This window comes from Lutjanus erythropterus, chromosome 1, assembly GCF_056507025.1.
Source record: "Lutjanus erythropterus isolate fLutEry1 chromosome 1, fLutEry1.hap2, whole genome shotgun sequence".
Classification (NCBI taxonomy): domain Eukaryota; kingdom Metazoa; phylum Chordata; class Actinopteri; order Lutjaniformes; family Lutjanidae; genus Lutjanus; species Lutjanus erythropterus.
The window spans coordinates 20,485,121-20,506,804 of NC_139317.1; the positions used below are offsets into that span (position 1 = coordinate 20,485,121).

General features: G+C 38.9%; 1 protein-coding gene across 9 annotated transcripts in view; it reads right to left on the reverse strand.

Moving 5' to 3' along the window:
- Positions 1 to 20,224, reverse strand: part of tjp1a (tight junction protein 1a) — a 128,276-nt gene extending 108,052 nt beyond the window's left edge. For 7 of the 9 annotated variants that reach the window (XM_084716301.1, XM_084716328.1, XM_084716275.1 and 4 more), the window contains exons 1-2: positions 19,672 to 20,224; positions 272 to 485 (exon numbers count right to left, since the gene is read on the reverse strand). In XM_084716301.1, the coding sequence (XP_084572427.1) occupies positions 272 to 485; positions 19,672 to 19,763 (306 nt within the window). In that variant the 5' untranslated portion in view covers positions 19,764 to 20,224. The remainder of the gene's footprint in view (positions 1 to 271; positions 486 to 19,671) is intronic. The other 2 variants (XM_084716320.1, XM_084716315.1) reach the window with 1 other exon arrangement.
- Positions 20,225 to 21,684: the final 1,460 nt, after the last annotated feature.

Here is a 21,684-nt window from a genome sequence, read left to right on the forward strand (position 1 = left end):
TGGTAGCAAGTGGTTAATCAGGTTTTGTTCCTTCAACATATCTCTGTTTCCATCATGATGTACACAACTAGATGGGAAAAGTATATATATGTTTATTATTAAATTAGTGTAATTTGTTTATGTTTTGTTTTTTTCTTCACACTATTACAGTAATGATAGATGTATGTGTGCAGCATCTGAGTTTAATTTTGTGGCGACAATAACATATATTTTATCATATCATATCTTATCTTATCGTAATCAAAATAATAATTATGTTAAGTTGGCTTACATTGGAGTCAAGCAGGTCGATGCTGTCCAGGCTCTTGCTGCGGTGAATGCGGCCTTTGATGCGGCGTAGAGAAGGTTTACCCTGGCTCATGGGCAACGAGAGGGTGGAGGTGGCAGGCATCGCCATAGCACCAGCACCACCTATAGCACCTGTAGGCCCATCTGAGCACCCGGGAGCACCTGAGGGGGATGTCTCTCCATCTTGGGGGGTGACCCTGCAACAGACAAGACAGAAACAAGGATGATTCTAGAAATTATGCAGGAAATTATGATTCTAGAAATTGACAGCAAAAACTTTTGGCTGTCAAAGCTGAATGATACATGATTCTCAGTGATGCAAACATTGAGTGAACATGTTGAATTTCTTCTTTTTCTTTAATGTTCTGCCACAGCCATACTTTCCCTGTCTGAAATCAAACATAAATGCTGTTGTAAAACCATTTTCATGGTCAAGAAACACTTTTTTCACAGAAAAAGCTGTGTTTACTAGGTTGATCTTAATCCTTTACCAAATTCTTTACTAAAATCATGTTACTGCAGAAAGTTGACAATAATCAGGGTCCTTAAAGCTGCATAAATCAATATGTCTAGGCTATATGAACAATAGCTATCCAAATACATTGCAATTTATATTCAGTTTTACTTTTAATTTGCCATCTCCATCAGCCTTTTCTAATGCAGTACTTCAAAATGTGCATAAAAGTATGTTGATGGTACATGACTAATGTTTCCATTTTGATTCTCGCTGCTCTTCAGTGTCATTCCCAGAATATGGCAGACAGAAAAAGTTAGCAACAAGCTTGTGACCGTCATGGAGCATTTAGCTGCTAAAGAACCACATAATTCCCCTAGGAGGTGGTGGAGACCAAAACTGAGTTAAATCGTCACATGATCAAAAATGGACTGGTGTGATGTGTTAACAGGTCATTTACGATTACGAACACGTTTGCCATTAGAATTTTACACAATGACATTATGTTCAGATTGTGTTTACTGGTTGGTTTTTGTCCCAAAAATGGCCAAAAGTCTGTTACTACAGATTTAAGTGCATTTAAAAGTACCTTGTGTCACCTGAATGCACCTGTTACATTTCATTTTAAGCTTTAAACTGCATGGTGAGTAACTGAATACAGAGTCTGCAGCCTAGGTAGTTTTGTTCAACAGTAATGCCACCCTTAATTGATAATTCAGACACATCTGAGACTTCTGAATAGGACTTAAACTCTTTAATATGTCTGGAGTTTTATGGCCTGTGGGCATAAAAAGTTGATGTAATCACATCTATTAAATACCAAACAATTCACAACAACCACGTTTTCTCTGAAGAGCAATCCACACGGCACATATTGCTATCAGGCACTGCTGCATATCTGAGGGAAAACATAAAGATGCCCGGAGGATCAAAGTGACATAACTTTCCTCTCTCTGTCTTTACTTTTTAAAGGACATCCTCTCCTGTTGGCTGTAGTGGTATTCAAGCAAGTGTGAATAATTGGGCTGAATGTCAGCGGGTAGCCTGCAGATGGAGACTAGGTATGGAGCATCCACTTGTCTTCTATTATTAAGCCACAATGAAGCTGCTTTGCTTCTTACATGCATGGCTGCAAAAGGAGGGAATTTCCAAGGCAACTTAAAAAAAAAAAGCAAGAATTTCAAATATTTGCAGGTGTCAACTTTTTGAGTATTGTCTGCCTTTCTCACTTTTACATATTATAAACCAAATATTTGTGACAGTTCAAAATGCCTCTTTGAGTGCTTGAAAATTGCAACAGGCATTTTTTGTTTTACAATTTTCCAAGATACTATAGAGAAAATGATTAATCAGTCAATCTAGAAAATAATCTGCAGATTAATTGTGAATGAAAACAGTCATTAGTTGCAGCCCTATAGCCAGATGAGCTCTGCTATAAATTCATTATAGCATGAGGGCTTTGAAAGAGAAGATGGATTAGGTTTTGCACTTGAGATGTATCATATTGACAAGTCATCAGTGAGTTCAAAGGCTTGTACACATGTATTAGAAAGTGTTAGAGCTGACGACACATGACAGTCTTCAGGGATAAATATGAATATGCTAACAACCTGTCAATCTCTCTGGAAATGAAGAAGGCTGGAGCGCATTAACAGATTTTGATCCAGTGAAATAAAAAACAACAACTTTTAATTAAGTTAATTTTAACATATTACTGAATGTAACAACCATTTTATTTTTTTTCATTAGTGACAGTCACAACAAGCAACAGCAGTAATAGTACAAACAATAATAAACAACAATAGATGAGACTGATATCAGACAGCAAGTGGCTCAAATTTCCAAAATATCTCGTCGTCATCATCTCATCATCATTTGGTCCTTTTTGTGCTGTTTAACACACTGTACTTAAAAGGCCTTACTGCTTTTAATATTGTTTCATTTGGTCAATAACTTTATGCTCTAAATTGCAGACTGTGTCAGTGACAATACTACAATACAATAATGCTGATTATCTGCAGCTGATCACTTGTTATAGTAATGTCAGAGCATTTATGGCAAGCACTTGCCTTTAGAAATTTAAGAAGTAAAAGTAAAACCTTCCTTAAACATTAATCAAACAGAACTAAGATACTTTGTGGTAACAGCAACAGCAACACTTAGTTATAATGAAAAAGTCAATTTGGCATCCTAACAGTTACCACTTCAATATGAAATACATCTTAACAAGACATGCTAGCAGGCCTTTGAAGCTGTATTTATGCACAGAGGTGCCTTGATGCTCACATCACCATGCTAACATGCTCACAGTGGCAACTTTACCATGATCACGATCTTAGTTTAGAGAGTTAGCACGCTAACATCTGCTAATCAGCCCTAAACAGGGCTGAAGATGAAGCTAATTAGTTTTGGTAATGAACCAAAATATTAGACAAATTGAATATTTTACCTAATGATTATGTAAAATGATGAGCTGAGGAATTGTCAAAGCTATATTACAATTCATCCAAAAGGGAATATGAATGTCTGTTCCAAATATCATTGCTGTCCATCCAATACTTGCTGAAATATTTTACCTAAAATCACACGTGGACTTTATGGTGGTACAAGAGGAAAAGTCTGGGAATCATCAAAGTCATTGATATTCATCCTTGGGATCATGAATGTTGTGACTAAATTTCACTGCTATTCATTTAATGTTGTTGAAATATTTCAGTCTTGGCCAAAGTGATCAATCTACTGCCTGACAGACCAACACCGTAATTCAATCCATACTTAAGTTTACCGCTCTGCATTTCCTTTTTAAATATGTCAGCATATGCACCTATATTGATAGACTTCTGTCTAAACAGTTGGGCTCTAAAACAATACTTTATTATTGTTATTATTATTATTTTACAGTTTTATAATCTACATACATACCTAAACACAGTTTACATGTACAGACTCTCAGTTACAGTCCAATACTCCAATATGAAATCTGTGCTTCTCAATCCCCGTCCTCTACTGTGACCTGTACACAATGACCATGTGTGTGTTTACTGACAGCAACACAAACACAGAATCTGTCCCTGTAATCCCAGTGTTGCTTTTACAAGGGGATTCCATTCACACATCCAGCAGCAGCTTATGAAGCTCTGTGGGTTTTAACAACACTGTTTCTAAGAATGAGGAGCGCTGACATCAACTGTATCTGTGAGACTTAAGGAGAGCAGTTTACAGTGCTAATCCTATGGTGATAGATAACATCACTGAAGAGGAAACAGAGAAACAAAGACAAGTGGGCTATTTGGCTCAAAGAGTTTATACATCAGTGTTCATTTTATTTATTAATATTTATTAGCTGGCCCTCCAGATAAAGGTTGGTGAACAAGTTTTAGCTCTTGTTTTTTAGCTGTGACATTGCATATAGAGCAAAGCAACTACATGACAGGCTGTAAATCTTATAAACAAGTCTCTAAACTGTGCTGGTAGCAGAGAAGGGTGGCAGAAATGGAGGGCAGGTGACACACCTTTAGCCACCGCAGCTACCACAGAGCATGCAGTGAAGGTGATGTGCTGTCAGCCGCTTCAGCGCATCACCTGCACTGTGGAAATCTGATGCTTTCACATCACAAATGATGAAGATAAGCATTAAAGCATGAGTCTTACTGGTAAAACATGCTCATGGAGGCTATAAGAGTTCAGTGTGGTGCACTGAACTGAGAAAACAAAACAAAACAAAGAATCATCAAATCTTTGTACTACACAGGCTCTCAAAATTCTGAATTGGGTACAGCTCTAAAGAACGTGCACCTGAAACAACAATATCAAAGGAGGACTACTGGTTTGTTTAGCAGTTTGGTTCGCACTGCTAGGCTGTGTTCCAGTTAGGTGTTAAATAAATAACGGTGAAGAAATACTATAAATAAATGATTACCTACTATTGTTTGTGTTTTAAAATTACTACTGCCAAAGAAAAATAAGCTCAGTATACATGCTCAGAATGTTCTTGTGTGGTATTTGATGTACTGTCAGTGTAGACTACTGACGCGACATGCTTGTTGGAATGGAATGGTATGGAATCGTTTCTGTGTTCTCATGTGTAGCAAGATATTTTGTAAAATGAAGATCATGTGGACAGACTGTTTTTAAAAAATGGAAAGGGAAAATATCTTTTTTTCACATTTTTTTTTTACATGTAGACAGGTCTGTGTTTTGTTGATTTAAAGTGTAGTCCACAAGCAGCATAAACATCAGGGAATAAACATTAAAACTATACCGAACATCAGGAGGAGCAGAAGTATGTCTGCCCACTTGCTGCTGGCCAATGAATGATTTATCATCCATGATGATGCAGGATTTTAGAAGGATATATTGAGCCATGCAAGCAGTGGATTAGACACAGTCTGGCTGCAGACAGAAGTTAGTTTCACTTTTCACTGCCTCTGGAGAAATGCGGACAAACTTACAAACAGGCGGGAGTGCACTCACAGTGCGCACCCAAAGTGACCTCTCCAGTACAAACAACAGACAATGTTGGCATCTTACAGTACAAAAATAAAGCAATAACAAGACACATTAAGCGCTGACTGCAGTGAGAGGTGAAGTAAGTTTATGAATATTACATGAGACTTCAGCCCAAAATAGAGAATCTCCCTCTTGCCCTGGATTTAAGAGGTCACTGGCAAAGCTTTACAGATTACCTCATCCCAGAATCCAAGAAATGTGTAAATGTTACAGTCTTAATTGTAGAAAAAAGATTAGTTTATTAATTGATTAATGTATCAGTGGAAAAGTGTTCTTTAATTAAAATATAGTTAGATATAAAAATAACTTATTTAATAAGATAAAATTACTATATTACATCAAAAATTAATAATTAATGAAAAAAGTTGTTATTGCAACACTACAGCCTTAAATGTCACTATGAAAACATAATTAAAAGATCATGGAAGTTCTTTTTTGACCTTGCAAATAGCAGTTAGCAGTTAGTTGCTGTTCTGGAGGTTTCAATCATATCACATGAGCTTCATCAGCAGTTTTCCCAGTTATCATTGAAGTGTGGATTTTTAAATTTCCATTTTTGTCTGAGTACTTTAAGAACTTATAAGTTGAGGTTCAAAAGATGATCATATGATTCGATCAACACCTACCTACCCCTGTGGGGATGCTATCATTTCAACTGTTGTTTCCAAGGTCAACAGTGAACTTTGAAACTCAGCCAATATGAACAAGAAGTCCATGAAGTGCACAGAAATATGATTCTAGGAAAACTGAGCAAACCTCATTTGCTTCTGAAAATAATGTTAGGTATATGACTGAAAATAGGCTACCACTCTCCTGAATGGTTTATGATGCTTCACCTTCTTGAGTCGCTGTGTCACTATGGCAACCACAGAAACCAGAGAAAGGGGAAACAATACAGGAGGTGATTTTACTGGGGTTTGTTCCCTGAATTCCCACTTCTTCACCAGCAGAAAACAGATCAATGAAGAGAAACACTATTGGAGCAACATCAGGTTCGATGTCTGATTATCTGGGACAATAAATGATGATCAGAGGTAACCTGCATCCATGGTGGTGGAGACGGTACATTGCATACTGTGCCATAAGATAATAACATGACATAGTACAGTGTTGTCATTAGAGGTTATAAAAATATTGGGGAGCTGCTGTTTCAGAGAAGAAGCCACTGGCTACAATGAAGATGTCTTAGGTTTCCTGGCACAAAAGGGGGACTAAAAAACACCAAAATAAACAAAATAAATAAAGACAACCAAACAAAATAAAAAACAAAAAACGTGAGTATCTGCATTACTATCGACTAATTTGTTATTTCAAATATCAGTATCAATATCGGCCTAGAATTTCACAATCGATGCATTTCTAAAGAATACTGCATAAAATATATAACAATATTATAAATATCAACACCCGCGAGAATTAAAACATAATACTGTGCTGAAATTACCTGTGCTGCCATTACAATTCAATCCTTTACAGACTGTTCAGTTTAGCATGACTGCAAAGCGCATATTATGCTGTTTTTGACCTCAGAGGAACTTGACATAAAATTAGTGTATCAAAACACTGTTTTTAAGGCAGATGATTAAATTTCATGTTCATATAAAAGATTTGTTTAGGTGTATAGACACCAGTTTATCTACTCTGTCCTGAGATGGGGTAGGGGTTTGGAGGCTACCAGGGTACATCATCGTCTTGTTACGTCAGAGATTTTATGTTATGACAGATCGTCAGCTGGAGAGCACTTTGCAGGACAATGGCTTCCGCTTAGTGAGGAATACAGGGACGCAAGCAGGTGTGTTTCATCCCCATCCTGACACTTCTAGCAAAGAAGCAAGCCTTACACACAAGCACACATGCACACACACCACAGACATGATTCCACCACAGATTTTCTCTCCTCCTCTGCGGCTCTCACCGGAGAAGAATGATTTTTCTCCAACAGCTTTTATGTTATGTCCAATAACAATGGACCGTCCTCCAACCAAAATGTTGAACAGACTTCTGATGGGATGCTTTTTAAACCTGGGATTTGCTTTTGTTCATATCTTCCACTTCATCAGCGACAGTGCTGCGTCCAAAATAGCTCCACTGACTCTTCCTCTTTCCATTTATATTCTCGGGCCTTTTCAAAGAAGCTTTTACCCAGCCGGTATGTTAGTCATCTGTTTTACTTTCCACATAAACTCACTCTCTAACCAAGGCCACTGTGGCACAGGTGGGAGAAAGAAAAGTTAGAGTGAAAAGACAAAGAAGCGGAAACTAAAGGAGACAGGTGAACAAAGCATGAAGGAGCACAGGGGCTGAGAGGCAGGAGGTGGAAGAAAAGGGGCCGAAAGACAAAAGGAGAAAGACCATAATGCAAAGGGACAAAGGACAGAGGGACATTGTCAGCGTATGGCTCAGAGGTCATCCTGACTGCATCGTAATGCCTGACTGTTCAGCTGGAAGTGATGGCAGCCAATGAAGATGCATCATTCTGCTCAGGGGGCCGGCCCCCTCCTACTTCAGGGGACAAGTGGTGACAAGAGGTGTATGACACATACTTGATCTGGATAACCTCAATGACAACCCCCTCACAGAAGCATAAAGTAAATGAGTAATATGTTGGCTGGCTATAAACATCCTTGCAAATGTCCAAGGAGAAAGAAATGAAAACAAGGGAACATATCAAAGCTTTTTATTGACCAGTTGGAGAGTGTAAGCCCTTTGAAAGCCACCTGGGCAGATGAAGAAGCGACTGAAAATCTGTGGTGAGATCAAGACTCTGATTAGGCCAGACGGGCCTGACAGATGGACAGACCAGATTAGGCATATAGACATGTATCAAACAAGGCGGGACAACGCTTGTGTCCGAGTGCTGTCTGACCCCTGTGGAGAAGAGGGTGACAGGCAGGTCAACGGCTGGTTTCAAAAAGTAACACAGCTCCCATGTGCATAACAGACATAAATAAAAAGTCAACTTCAGGGCAACTTTAGGGCAAGTTAAAACTCACTGTGTGAGCAGATGAGACTGGCTCAGGAGACAAGTTGGGCTTGTTTCATACTTTTATATACAGCCATGAAAAACAAACACAGGCAGAGGTGTCAGTATGAAGTTAATTAGCTGTTAGTGTGGCTCAATCTCTTTCCTGTAGATGCAAACGTAAACATACTACAGGACTTTTTAACTGGTTATGAAACAGTTTCAATTTAATCCCTTACACCTGTCTCTAGGTCAGATTCTATGTGATATCAAATGAAATGAGCCTGTCTACATTTTCTCAGCCAAAGTCACAGTGAGTGGTACATTAGCCAGTTCAAATGAAGAATGAGGAGATTTTTATTTAGCTTTTTTTTTTTTTGACATTACATTTTGTGGCTATAGCTATGGAAACACTCCCGCTTTTGTCCACTGGGGCCTCCAAATTCTTCACAATAAGAAAAGTTCCTTGTAGTAGCTTTAAACTATACTGTAGAGACCGAACATATAGTTAATGTGTGCTTCAAGGCAAACGAAATGTTACAACAAAACTAGATTACTATCGTCAAAGACTACTGTACTCTCTTGACCTCACAGCTTAATGTAAACTGGCAAAAAACACGCAAAGATGTAGCTCTGAATGTTCACCAATCAGAGGCAGTACTGACTGATGAATTGTCTTTTTGCGATATGAACAGGAGCAATGTACACATTGCAATACTGTCTAAAATGCAATGAATAAAAACATGTAGTAGTAACGTGCCATGCATTCACACTCAGCATGCGAACATTTGACTGATCAAATGACTAGAATGTATCAATCTGTGTCAGAATAGTTGGTGATTAATTTATCAACTGTTGGTTAATAAATTAATTAATTTAATTTGATTAATTGCTCAAATCACAACCTTCATGAAATGACATGGTGTCAGAATTTGATGCATTTGGTCTGATAACATTTAGGAAAAAAGCTGCTCAGTTAAATAATTTTATCCCTTTTCAAGTTAGCAGAGGGCTAAACTGGAAGTTTGTTAGCGCAAGTCTCTAGTGTGGTCCAGCCTGGTAAGTCCTTTACAGAAAGATTTGAGTTTTTTATTTTCATGAGTCCCACCTCCAAAACTGTATTAAGTTCTCTTTTATACATCCATGGTGTCAATTTGGCGGCAGCTGTGCAAGGTTAGCTAGTACGATGGCTCACAAAAGAGAGACAAGTGAGGAAAATGCATGTGACAAAGACCTTGTGGTGAAAAAGAAAAGCACTTCTCTATTTGGAATTATGTACTTGAGGAAAAAGCCACAAGTTTTTGAATCCAAGAAACTACCAAATTTATCTTATCTTCTTCAAAACATTAATGTTTGCTTATTGTTTTTTGTGTTTGCTTTTCTGATAACGTAGCAGTGCTTTTGATAATTAGCTCCCAAATTTTTGATGGAGGATGGAAAAGCAATATAAAAAGCATATGGAATATTACTTTTAAACTTTTAGGTATTGTAACCTACTCCAGTTTGGTAATGTTTAGTTGTCAGTTTCAATCTTATTAGAATAGAGGACATAAAGAAAAAGAGATAATGACTAGGGGTGCTTCTCTGGGCATATACAATCATCAACCTATTTGACTTACAGTATCAGTCACTTTTCTGTTTCCCAGACCCTCTCTACTACACCACAATAAAGTACTGTTAAATCATTTTAAGAAAAACGAAGTGCCTCAATTATGTAACATTACCAAATATTAATGTTGACAGACAGATATAAATCTACAAAGCAGAGGGAAGGAAAGAGGGAATAAATTGGGATCTCTGTCAGACAAAAGTGGATCCCCTCCGCTGTGTCCTTCTCTATTTGTGGGACGGCAGTGATGGATTCTGTCTTGTCAGCCCCCTGTGAGCCATCGTGACAGTCGGGAGTCACCAGAGGCCGCAAACGTGTGACTCACAGATTCTAAAAGTCATTGCTGCTCCGCGTCTGACTGGAGACGATGAGTCTCTGATAGGCCTCTGTTACCATCGCTGCTGCCAACAGGCTCTTTAAGCAGCCATTACCAGACCCTTTGTTAGGCTCACCATTATGTGGATCCAGACCTGTGCTGTGTAAGAACTGTGGTCGGGCTTAAGGTGGATGCAGCTGCAGCGTTATACATCACTGGTACAGTCCTCCACAACCAAGAGGGAAAAAGAGGGAAGACTAAGAGAACAAATAGAGCACCAAGCTGTGACAGGAAGGTACAGATAGTTTAGCTTGGTGGGCAACTGATCAACCAAATATGGCCCAATATCATTTCAAGTCTTTCAAGACCACTACCAATACAATACTTGTGTTCTGGTAGCAAGTTATGCCAAACTTATATTTCTTTTAAATACCATACAGTTAGGAGTACAAAATCCTTGTGAGTGAAACCTACTTGCACAGTCCAAAATGAACACCTGCCAAGTGCCAAATGTAGGTAAATGTTGGGCAGAAAAACTAATTGGGGTCTGCAGTCAGGTGAGTGGTAAACAACAGCATAGGCTGTGTTTTTTTATGTGTACCAGCTGAGACTGATGTGACGTGTGAAGTCACAGAGGTCAGCAATTTTTTTTTAGAGCTGGCGTCTGAATGACATAGGAGCCTGGAGATTCTAGCTAAAATAGCTGAAAACCCCAGTATGTACAGCAGAGTTTGCTGCCAACAGGCAAGACATAGACTAAAATAATGCATGATGCAGTTTTATGGCTGCCAAAAAAACTATTTCTGGCTGGTAAATTTTCTTTTCTTTACCTGCCACTGGCAGATGAGTCAAAAAAATAATTTTGGAACCTGCCTACTTGCCTGCCTATCTGTTTTTGATTTTGATTAAATAGGTGAAAAAAATATAGTCTTGACTCTGCAAAGCTTTCATTCTGATCAGGAAGTATCTGCTCAAAGAATAAGTAAACGAGAGTAAGAGTCTTACAAAGCATTCGCTGCCAACTTTCAATGCTTGATTCTATAACACATTTTGGTCTATAATCAACAGGTATCAATGTTAGATACTCCTGCCTGTATCTTGGCACATGTAGAACCTACATTTAAAAGTGTAATTTGCATTCAGTAAGCTTTGTCTGTGTGTGTTTGGCAACCTCTTTGTTGTTGTTTGCCGAACTGTGAAAAACAAATGAGAATCCAGAGCTAAAATACCCTCATCATCATGTTGATTCCCTGTTTGGGAGCATTTAGGCTCTCAGTAAATTATAGCAACACTGAACACAGAGCGTTGGACAGAAACTGTGTTGATGTTGAATCAAAGTTGTATAAGTCTCTGAAGAGACATCAAACATGCTGAGTAACTCTTTTGCAAAGTCATGCACCAGAGTCTGTCTATTTACTATCTGTGCAACATTTTTCAAGTCTGAGAAATACTGGCATACTGGCTTCTATTCTCATGTAGATTACTCACTGATTAATTTTTCTAAAATCAAATTTGGCATAAATAACTTACTTTGCTGTAGAGCTGGCTGATTGGACGAATACGGCAAATGTATGTATGTATATGTATATGTATGAGCATTCAAAGAGTAGACATACGGTACAGTATGTCTTAGCCACTACCTTCTATGTCATATTGTTATATGATGTAAGAATAATAATGCAGCTAACATGGCACAAAATACATAACAACATGAAAAAAGACACTACACAAGCAAGACACAAGCAAGAAGTTATATGCCAGCAGTCAAAATGTACTTAGAACCACATTTTACCATCCACCATGCTATCTGTGGATGCTAGCATTATGTGGAGCTCACTATTAAGGGCCATCCAAACCAAGGACGATAACTATAATGATAAAGATGTGAGCATCCACACTAATGAACAATAACCTAACAATAACAATAAGGTCAGTTGTGTCGATGTCAACTTAGAAGAATGGGTGTTGATGACCTGTTACTGCTTTACATTGAGCAGAGAAACAAAAAGAGAAGTTGAGGGGAGTTAAGAAAATAACACGCTGTTACAAGAGTTGTCATCTTCTGAAGACAAATATGGTAAACATTAGTTAGATGGTATCCTGGCAAACGTCAAAGAGGACATCAGTAAGGAGGACCAAATAAGCTTCAAAGACCCCAGCACCAAAGTCCTTTTACCATTAGATCTTGGGTAAAATTAGGTTTATTTGTGTGTAATTTACAGCGTACTACAGCATATTACATTATATAGGTGTTTAATGAGTTGTATACCACAATAAGAATGATTAGAGTAGACCGGTGCGATCAGTTAGCTTATATAAAACAGGTAGGTTCCAGTTAGAAACCAATATGACATTGACTTCTGCAACAATCTCTAGAAAAAATGTCCCCAAAATTGTGCTAATTGATAAATGTTTCCTATCCAAGGCACCAGTGCTGCAACTGTAAATGGCTGTCAGTGTTTCTATCATTCATTGAATTGCTCTGAATTGATTCCAACCATCATTACATTCCAACACGTCATTATAGTTACGGCGTAGCCCCCACCATCCACTTGAGTTAGAACAATTTATAAAACAATTTTTTATAGTTATTGTTCTTGGTGTGCGCCGCCCTTTGCAATGGACAATGATGCCCAGAGATCTTAAAAAACCCAGGTAAAATAAAACCCAACATTAAAAGTATGAAGTCTTCAAGGGCTGATAGCATAAAATGGAAAAACCATAAAAGTGGAGCATGTACAAAAATTTTGTATTAAACTGTAGCCATTCAACACAGCACAAATTATGGAACAAGTTATTTTTATCTGCATTTAAATTGGATCTGAAAAGTTATCACTACAGGCCCTAACCCAAACAAACATGCAGACAAACTCACACTGGCACAGACTCCCACAAATCTACACTCACACAAACACACACACACACACACACCAACAAATGCGTAAACACACACCCACAGGATGCTAGGAGAGCGGGTGGGGGTAAGGGGGTGAGCCACGAGTCAATAAACCCTGTGTAATCTGTTCCCTTTAGTGGCATAAACCATCTGAGAGGAGATTACAACCGTTCTGCCAAAGTAAGAACATGCGAGTTCCTAATGGACACAAACACTGAATAGAAACACAAACACACACACACACACACACAAACACGTGTGTGCACCTTCACATATACTCTGTAAAGAACTGCGGAGAGTTGAGAGTAGTGTGCTCCAAGACTGCCATGAAGTCACGACTCGTGTTTTTAAGATCAGGCCGCATGAGTTTAATGCAGCAAGGCTCTTTTTGACTTTAGGGAGAGCGAGACATAAAGATACTGAGAGTGAAGGAGAAAAAACAGAGTATTTCTGCATGTTTTTCAGAAAAGTACTGATTATCATGACAGGCCCACCCTGGACTTGGGCTCCTGCTGAGGTAACTAATGCGCGGCATTGTCAGTTTGTGTGAGATTACGCATCATGGCCTCCATGAGTGGAACTGGAAGAGTGGAGGGGGTAGGACAAGAGTTGTTGAATGTGTGTGTTCCCTCTGAAGAGCTGGGAGCGAGGACGTGTGGACAGGCAAATCAGAGGGCAGAGGGGCGGCTGCATGTGTGTGTTGGTGGGGGAGAAGGGACACTGACTTTATGCATCATTAAGCAGGTGGACTGAGAACACCAGGCAGCGCTGTCAGTGTGGAGGGGAGCAGAGCAGACATCTGGCACACAATACAGGACGATACTCCCACATGTTAGGAAGAGCTGTGACCAGTTTAAACACACGTCATTGGGCTAATTATTATTTATGGATCATCTCAGACTAATTACAGTGCAGTCATTATTACAGACCACTGTGTTTTGTATAATAACAATGTGTTTCTCTTGTTTTATGAAGTAAATGGAGTCCTGTTGTGTTTGCCTTCAGCTGAACTCTGTTAATTGGACTATAACCGGAGTAAGACAGACAATACTGAGATTATAACAGCTAAACACCTTAACAAAGTAATCTGACATTAAGGTTGTAATCAGATCAAGAATAATTTGATTAACAATGCTGGATTAATCTGGTAGTATAACAGAAATTCTCACTGACATTATGGTGCATTTACAATAAACAAAATGATAAAGACATGAATAGATTCCAGGTGATTTAGTAAGAAAGCCACCCTCTAAGTGAGCTCCCTAAAGACACAGGGATCTAACAAGATTGTTGTTTTCACATTATTTAAAAGGATAGTTTGGATTATTTGAGGTGAGGTTGTATAAGGTACTACTAGTCAGTCTATTGCCTACATACAGTAAATGCCAGTCAGCACGCTACCAGTTTGAGAAACAGAGAGAAATACAGGGATCGCAAAAAAAGTTATTTTAGCCACTTAAAATCTGAACTAACCTTTTGAAACACTGAAGTCACACAAAGAAACTCAGATCTAGGCAGCAGTAAACCAGTAACTCCTGTGTTCTGTTAAGTAAAATGACCGATTTTGCCTCTGGAGTTTGGTTGGTTTGGAGAAAGTGATATTTGGATATTATAACTGCGGTTTCCCGTTAAAAAAGGTTGTCTGGTGGCCTGGTAGCTCAACTGGTAGTGTCCACCCCATGTACTGAAGCTATGAGTCCTCTGCAGTGGCCATGCGCTGTGAGTCTGCTGTATGTCATTCCCTGACTCTCTCCCCTCTCCCCTTTCCTATCATGTCTTCGGTTGTCTTATCAATGAAAGGCATAAAATCCCAACTCCCCCCCTTTTTTTTAAGAAAAAAGAAAAGGCTGCCTGATGCCAAGGTAAAATAAGGAAAATATTCTAAATATAGTGCACACTTAAACTGATATTGATTTTTTTAGGTGGACCATTAGTGACTAAAATACCTTTTTGTTGCTGACCCCCTTAGCTACCATGCTGGTACTCATCCCTGCTTCTCTTGACTGGGTTCATGTCAACCTGCATCTATTGTGGTTTATTCAGTGACTATCAATAAGTACCTCATACAGCCTCTCTTCAAATAATTCAAACTATTCATTTAAATTCTATTTAAATTCTTATTTACATCACCTCATCAGGATATGCACTTGACACCTTTTATTTTTTATTAGAGTTTAGATTATGGAACAGATGGTAATCACTTTTTTTTAATTATCACTGGGCCTGGTTCATCAGCCATATATTAAATGCAAAATACATACACATGTAGCATTTCAAGTAAACGACACCAAGTGAATATATTTGTGATTATTTATTGTATTGTCGATGCATTAAATTACTCTACAAAATGATGGATGGATGAAAGTAGATTGTTAATCAAGGGGGTCGAGTGTTTTGGAAGATCATAAAACCATCTGGTGCACAACCACCTCCTCATCTGCTGCTAGAAAAAAAATAGGTCTCCCTTCTGTCTCCTTGTTTGGTCAAAAAAACAGCTACACTGTCTCCCTGTGTTTTTGTCACTATAAAGACATTACCTAAGTGTGACTAAATCATCTTGCCCCTGCATGTTTGCTGTAACTCTTATCATAGCTGTATCAGACCGTATCTTGGATTTCACCATCAGCATTTCATCAGCATTTATTTCTGCATCATCTCCTGTGCCATGACTCTCAACTCAACCTTATGGCATGGATGGAGGGTCCACCAAAGTATACTGGCATTTCCATCCAATTCAATTCAAGACCTTCTGAGAACATGGCATTAGCCAACATGATGCCAGAATAAACAGCTGGGTTTAACACACACAGTGACAGCAGCAGCAGCAGCAGGGAACCAGGTGAGGATAATGTGTTGCATGACTGTAATAGGTGTTTTTTTACCCCAATGACTGCAAAATTCCAGGAAGAATAAGTCCAAATGGGCTGTACTCCACAGTTCTGGTGTGGAAACATTTTGAGTTCAAGCCAAATGAGATTGTAAAGCCCATTAATGTGACCAAACCAGTATGTCAACCTTGTTTAAAAACAGTGGCAACGAAAAGCTGCCTTCGTTATTTAAGTGCAATTTTTGTTAACCAAACCCGAGAGTCAGTAGGTGATTGGAGGAGGGGATGAGAGGAGATGCCACCCCACCTGTTGGCAAAAAGAACAACATGCATCCCTCTTGTTAAACTGCCACACCCTCTCCCTCCCTGAGTAGCAGAGAGCAAGGCACAGGGTTTGTTTAGTTAAATATATTAGTCCAGTCTGCCTCACTCATTGATCCTTTATCTGACTGAGGTTTGTGCAGGTTAGAATCTATGGCGCGACCATGGCTCTAAAATATCAGTAGAGTAACTGTACTGTGTATTCATAAATCCATGGCACTGTCCATGGTGCTGAAGTAGTAAACAGATCTGTAAATGCACCTTCTTCTCTCAGTCCCGCCCTTCAGTTCCCTCTTGGATCAAGAATAATCTCTTAATTATATAGCTATGGTTGAAAGCCAAAAGAGTCGGTCATGAGTCGCTTCACTAGTGGCGGGAGAACTGAACAAGCCAAGTTACCAAAAAAGACATTTTAATCATTTTTTTCACACTGCAATTCCAATGTCTGAATATCCCTAAAAATCAAAGGGTGTACTCTGTAGCATTACTGTGTAGTCTTAAAATGACAACAATATCTTTTATCGCAATATTTCTCAGGCAATATATCGTAGTTATCTTGACAGTTCTACAAGCCATATTTGATTTTTAATTTAGTGTATTAGAGGACTTACTCGACAATCTTTCAAATAACTGTCATATTATCTTATCATATATAAAGATGTAAACAGCTCTGTCTGGTTTTCATCAAAGGTCAAAGAGTAAACCAGTCATACAGTTTTGGTCAGCTGAAAGCAGAATTTATTTTACGACTAAGAAATTGAAGTACAATTAAATAAAGCAACTCATAGGGAGCTATAAAAAATGAATGGATCGATAGGTGGATGATAATAGAGCTAACATCAACAAAGTTCCTTCATTTGTCAACAGCATATTCCTATTCCCATTAGTTCAAAGGTAATCACACATCTGGACATAAACCTGACAAACAACTCGTGAATTTGGATTATTGTTTGGAGTATTACCTCAGCCTGAGTATTCACAGTAACTGAGTTACTTGTGTGCGTGCAAGCCTACTGATTCTGAGCTCGGACTTCACCCTGAATAAAGACAAACATGGCATGCAAGTGAATGCATGGACTGACTCCATGAAACACACACTACAGGCACACGCTGGCTCAGCTTCCCTTCGTTAAAGTGGCTGTCGGAGGCGATACAGTAATCCTGTTTTAATGGCCGTGCCCCTTCCCCCACCATGAAGTGATGGCCCCAGACACACCGCTGCGCCTCTCTTAAGGGAGAAGTGTCAAAACCAAGTCACCACTGTGTCCTTTGCAACACATTTGACAGCAGTCATGATGAGCTAAAAGGAGAAAACCAAACGGTTTCCCCCATGTGATGAGATGATTCTGACTCAGTCAGGTGTGTTATTACAGGCGACCATTGTAATCTGCAAACTTATAAAATCGTTTGTGTCTATATATAGGATGAACTCCTCCAGACCCAGATTGGACATTCATTACAATAAACCAGTGTTTGTCTTCTCACTGTAAAGTAATGCCAATCTGGAAGGATTATACGTCGTGCTTAATGTTATCTATGTGGATTACAGAAGGAGAAGAACTGAGTGCGCCTATTGTACGAATAATGAGAGCCTATAATTAGACTGAACACTACTCTACTGTGTAATGTTTTTTGGTTTTCCATTTTTTGTTAATGAGGGTTCTAATATCAGTGAGCAAAAGTACCAGATTTACAGTTTACTTTAACATGACACATATAACAGGACATCTGGTGTAACAGCATCTGCCATGTTGTCAAAGGCCAGATGAGGTCCTGATGACTTGTCTTCTACAGTGCAGTAATCAGGTCTATATTGTTGTAAAGTGAATATGTTTAATCTTGTAATGGCTATTTTAATGCATGTTATGCTTTCTTAGATAGTCAAAGAGATGACAGGAAATAAGCGGAGAGAAAGATGAGGAATGACATCCAACAAAGGTCCTTGGCTGGACTCAAACTGGGGACATTGCAGTACACAAGCAGCACTTTAAACCCTACCAGGAACATGACTTATGACTATTTTTCCACTATTTTCTGACATTTTATAAACCAAAAGAACATTGACCGATGGTAATGGTTTCTGATTTACATGTACCAGTCTCCCAGACATAAGCACAGCAGCAATGTGGGTTTGTTTTGCATAACAAAAGCATTGATATCACATAGGACATGATGCTATTTCCAACATAAAAGTTGGGAAAATAATTTCAATATGTGTATCAATACTACTTAATTTTAACAATATTTTGATAATAAGGATAACTGCAATAATTTTGGTCAAAATAGTGATGAGAAATTTCAAGTATCATCTGTATTTGTGATGACTACTTTTCAATGTACTTTGGGGTGTGTTTTTTTTTTAATAGACAGTATAGAAGTGAGAAATGGATGGATGCCTGATTGTGATAATTTTTCATTATTTTCTGAGATTTTACAAAACGAAATAATTAATCAACTAGCTTTAAAATAATCAACAGTTTAACTGATAGTGAAAACAATCACTGGTTGCAACCCTACAACACAGTACAACCAATGAAAAACAGACACTGATGACAACAGATGTTTCCAAATACCAAAAAGTAAAATAAGAGCGGCAGCCTTTAAAGTAGAGAGCGTGTAAGTTTGGTGTATTGTATGTATTGATGTATAGCAGACTTTGTTAGGAATGAATCTAAGTAGAAACATTCAAATGAAAACACACAGACACATGAGCAGCCAATGATATTCGACCACTTAGCATCACTCACACATTGTGGTCTGAATGCATACAGCACGAAGCTACTGAATAAGTGATGAGAGCGGAGAAATCAGCCGACATTTTTTTTTACTACATCAGATCACAGAAATAGATCTGAGGGCAGCAGAGAGACATGCTTGCAAAAATACAAAAAATACACTGAGAAGCTTCAAATGAACGCTAGGGGAAAAAAACACACGGACTGTGTGTGTGCCTATGTACAGGTGCAATTGAAACCGTTTCAAAGTCTGACTGTATCGGACGGCGCTCAGCATTGTTTGATACTGTTGTTGAATACACCTGCTCTGTATTGTCCGCTTCTCCGACCACTGAAACTCACCCTCCCCTACCAGCGAGCGGATCATAACAAACAAGAGTCCACCAAGCGAACAAACACGCACATGCACGCACGGCTGCACAGAAAAAAAAAAAAAAAAAAGCGACCGTACGAGCCTCTTCTTCTCCTTCTCTCTGGCTGATCGCCTGCTGTGTGTGGATACCACCGGCGTGAATATGTAACAGTTGTTGAAGGCAAAGAGAGATGGAGAGATGGAGGCACTTCCGCCAACAGCTGCTCAGCTTCAACTTCACACGAGATACAGAGGGGGGGAAAAGGAGGAAGGGAAGGGGGGAGCTTGACATGACAACAAAGAAGAATAATAAGCTAAATTTAAAGCTATTTTCTCCACATGAAAAGACACCTTTGCCACTCTTCTCACGCACCAGCACACCTCCGTCTTGTCTCTACTCACCACAGCTGTCTCTTAGTGGGGAGGCAGTCTTTGTTGGAGGCTGTCACTCCCATGGCCATCTGCATCACCGTGATATATTTCTGGTACTTCATTTTTTTTGTCCTCCTTTACTACTACTACTGCTGCTACTACTACTGCTACTTCTACTTCTAGGAATCCGTGCGCCACAGAAGCGGCACAGGTGAGCGCTCATTCAAATGTCTGTTATTGTCCCCTGGTGGCACCCGCGGCATCTTCAGGATCAAAAGCGCCATTTCCACGTCTGGAGGACCGCTGCTGCTGACAGGGAACATGTTCCCCGAGGAGGAGCTCAACGAAAGGTACCACGCCGCCGCGACCCATGTCTCTAATCTCATTAGAGCTCAGAATAGATTGGCTAATCCATTCAATTTTAGTCAGGACCGGGTCATTGTTATGGTTCGCCCCGGTAGCGGCCACTTTTTGCTTTGTTTTTCTCTGGTTTTTGTGTGTCTGTGGAAGTAAAAAAAAAAAAAAAAGAAAGAGAGAGAAAGAGTCAAACAGGAGTCAGAGACAGGATGCAGCGGCGGTGGCACCCAAACGTCTGCGAGGTAGAGAAGAGAGTGCGTCCAACGAGAGAGCAGGGGAGTGACAGAGGAGAGGGGAGGAGGAGGAGGGGGGAGGAGGAGGAGGAAGAGGAGGAGAGGAGGAGGAAGAGAGAGGCAGCGATGTAATGGCTTAAGAGAGGGGGGAACCTAGGATACTACTGCTGAGTAATATCTCAGTGGTGTGAATTTGCATCGTTTTGGGATGTTTTTGGGTGTCATTTTGTCAAGATTGGTCCATGAGGTACAATAAAAAAAAAAAAAAAAAAAAATCAAGGTCTAGAGTTGTGAGACAACACTTATGTGATTTTTTTTTTAAAGGCAGTTCAGAGAGGATTGAGTGGAGCAAAGCGAAATGAAACCAAAGCAGTGAGAAACAACAACAATTCAATACCAATTTTAGGATTTACACAAACTTAAAGATGTCAACCCACGGTAGATAAAATGTACTACTAGTCTGCTAAAACCTGTAAACCTGACAGCAACAAAACAACACATTACACAGAATATATATTCCTATTCCACATCTTTTTATTCTTACTGTACAGTTTTCTTTTTACTTTTCATTCATATTATATATTTCTGTGCTTGTAATTAGTAAAATATGTAATATAATAACAGATACACATTTCGCCCATTTGTAAGATAACCGACAGCTTTATTTCAGTGATTTTACTTCTACTAACATTTATTTTTAATATGTATGTATATTTTATCTCACAATGTATGGTGTACATATAGTATGTAAGGGATCATGTGCAGTAAACATCTTATTATGGGAAAAGGGAGGGTGAAGGTGTATCTCAATATTAACCAGTGTACAGTATTTCTCTTATTTCACAGCTACAAATCACTAATTGACACAAAATATTGATTTTTCAATGATTTTATTGCTTCCACTTAGTCCTTGAGAGTCTGTGATCAGAGGTGCGTGCATAGTAACAGTCTTTTATTCATAGCAGTTGTCTGTTATTCAGAAATAACAGACCGAGGGATGCCATAATTGACCAATCAGATTCCAGTATTCAACAAAGCTGTGTTAAAGCTTTATTACATCTGCCAAGGAGGTTGTTTACAGTTGAGTTTGTTTGTTGATTGGTTTGCTTGTTTGTCTGTCAGCAGGATTACAGAGACACTACTGGTCCAATTTTCATGAAAGTTGGTGGAAGGTTGGCAGGGTGAAGGAAGAGCCCATTAATTTTTGGAGTGGATCCAAATCACAGGGCGTTTAAACAAATGTTTGTGTTTTTTACTTTCAATAACGTTGCAATAGGTCAATTGTAACACTGCTGTCTACGACAAAATGAGCTGAATTTGTTGCACATGTGAGAATCTGGCATAATTAAAGTGGATAGTGTGCTGCTACTAAACATACAAAAAAATTATAACAACTATCTCAAACATTAATAAAGTAGTGGATATGTAAGAAATCCACAAGAGAGCAAGTTTA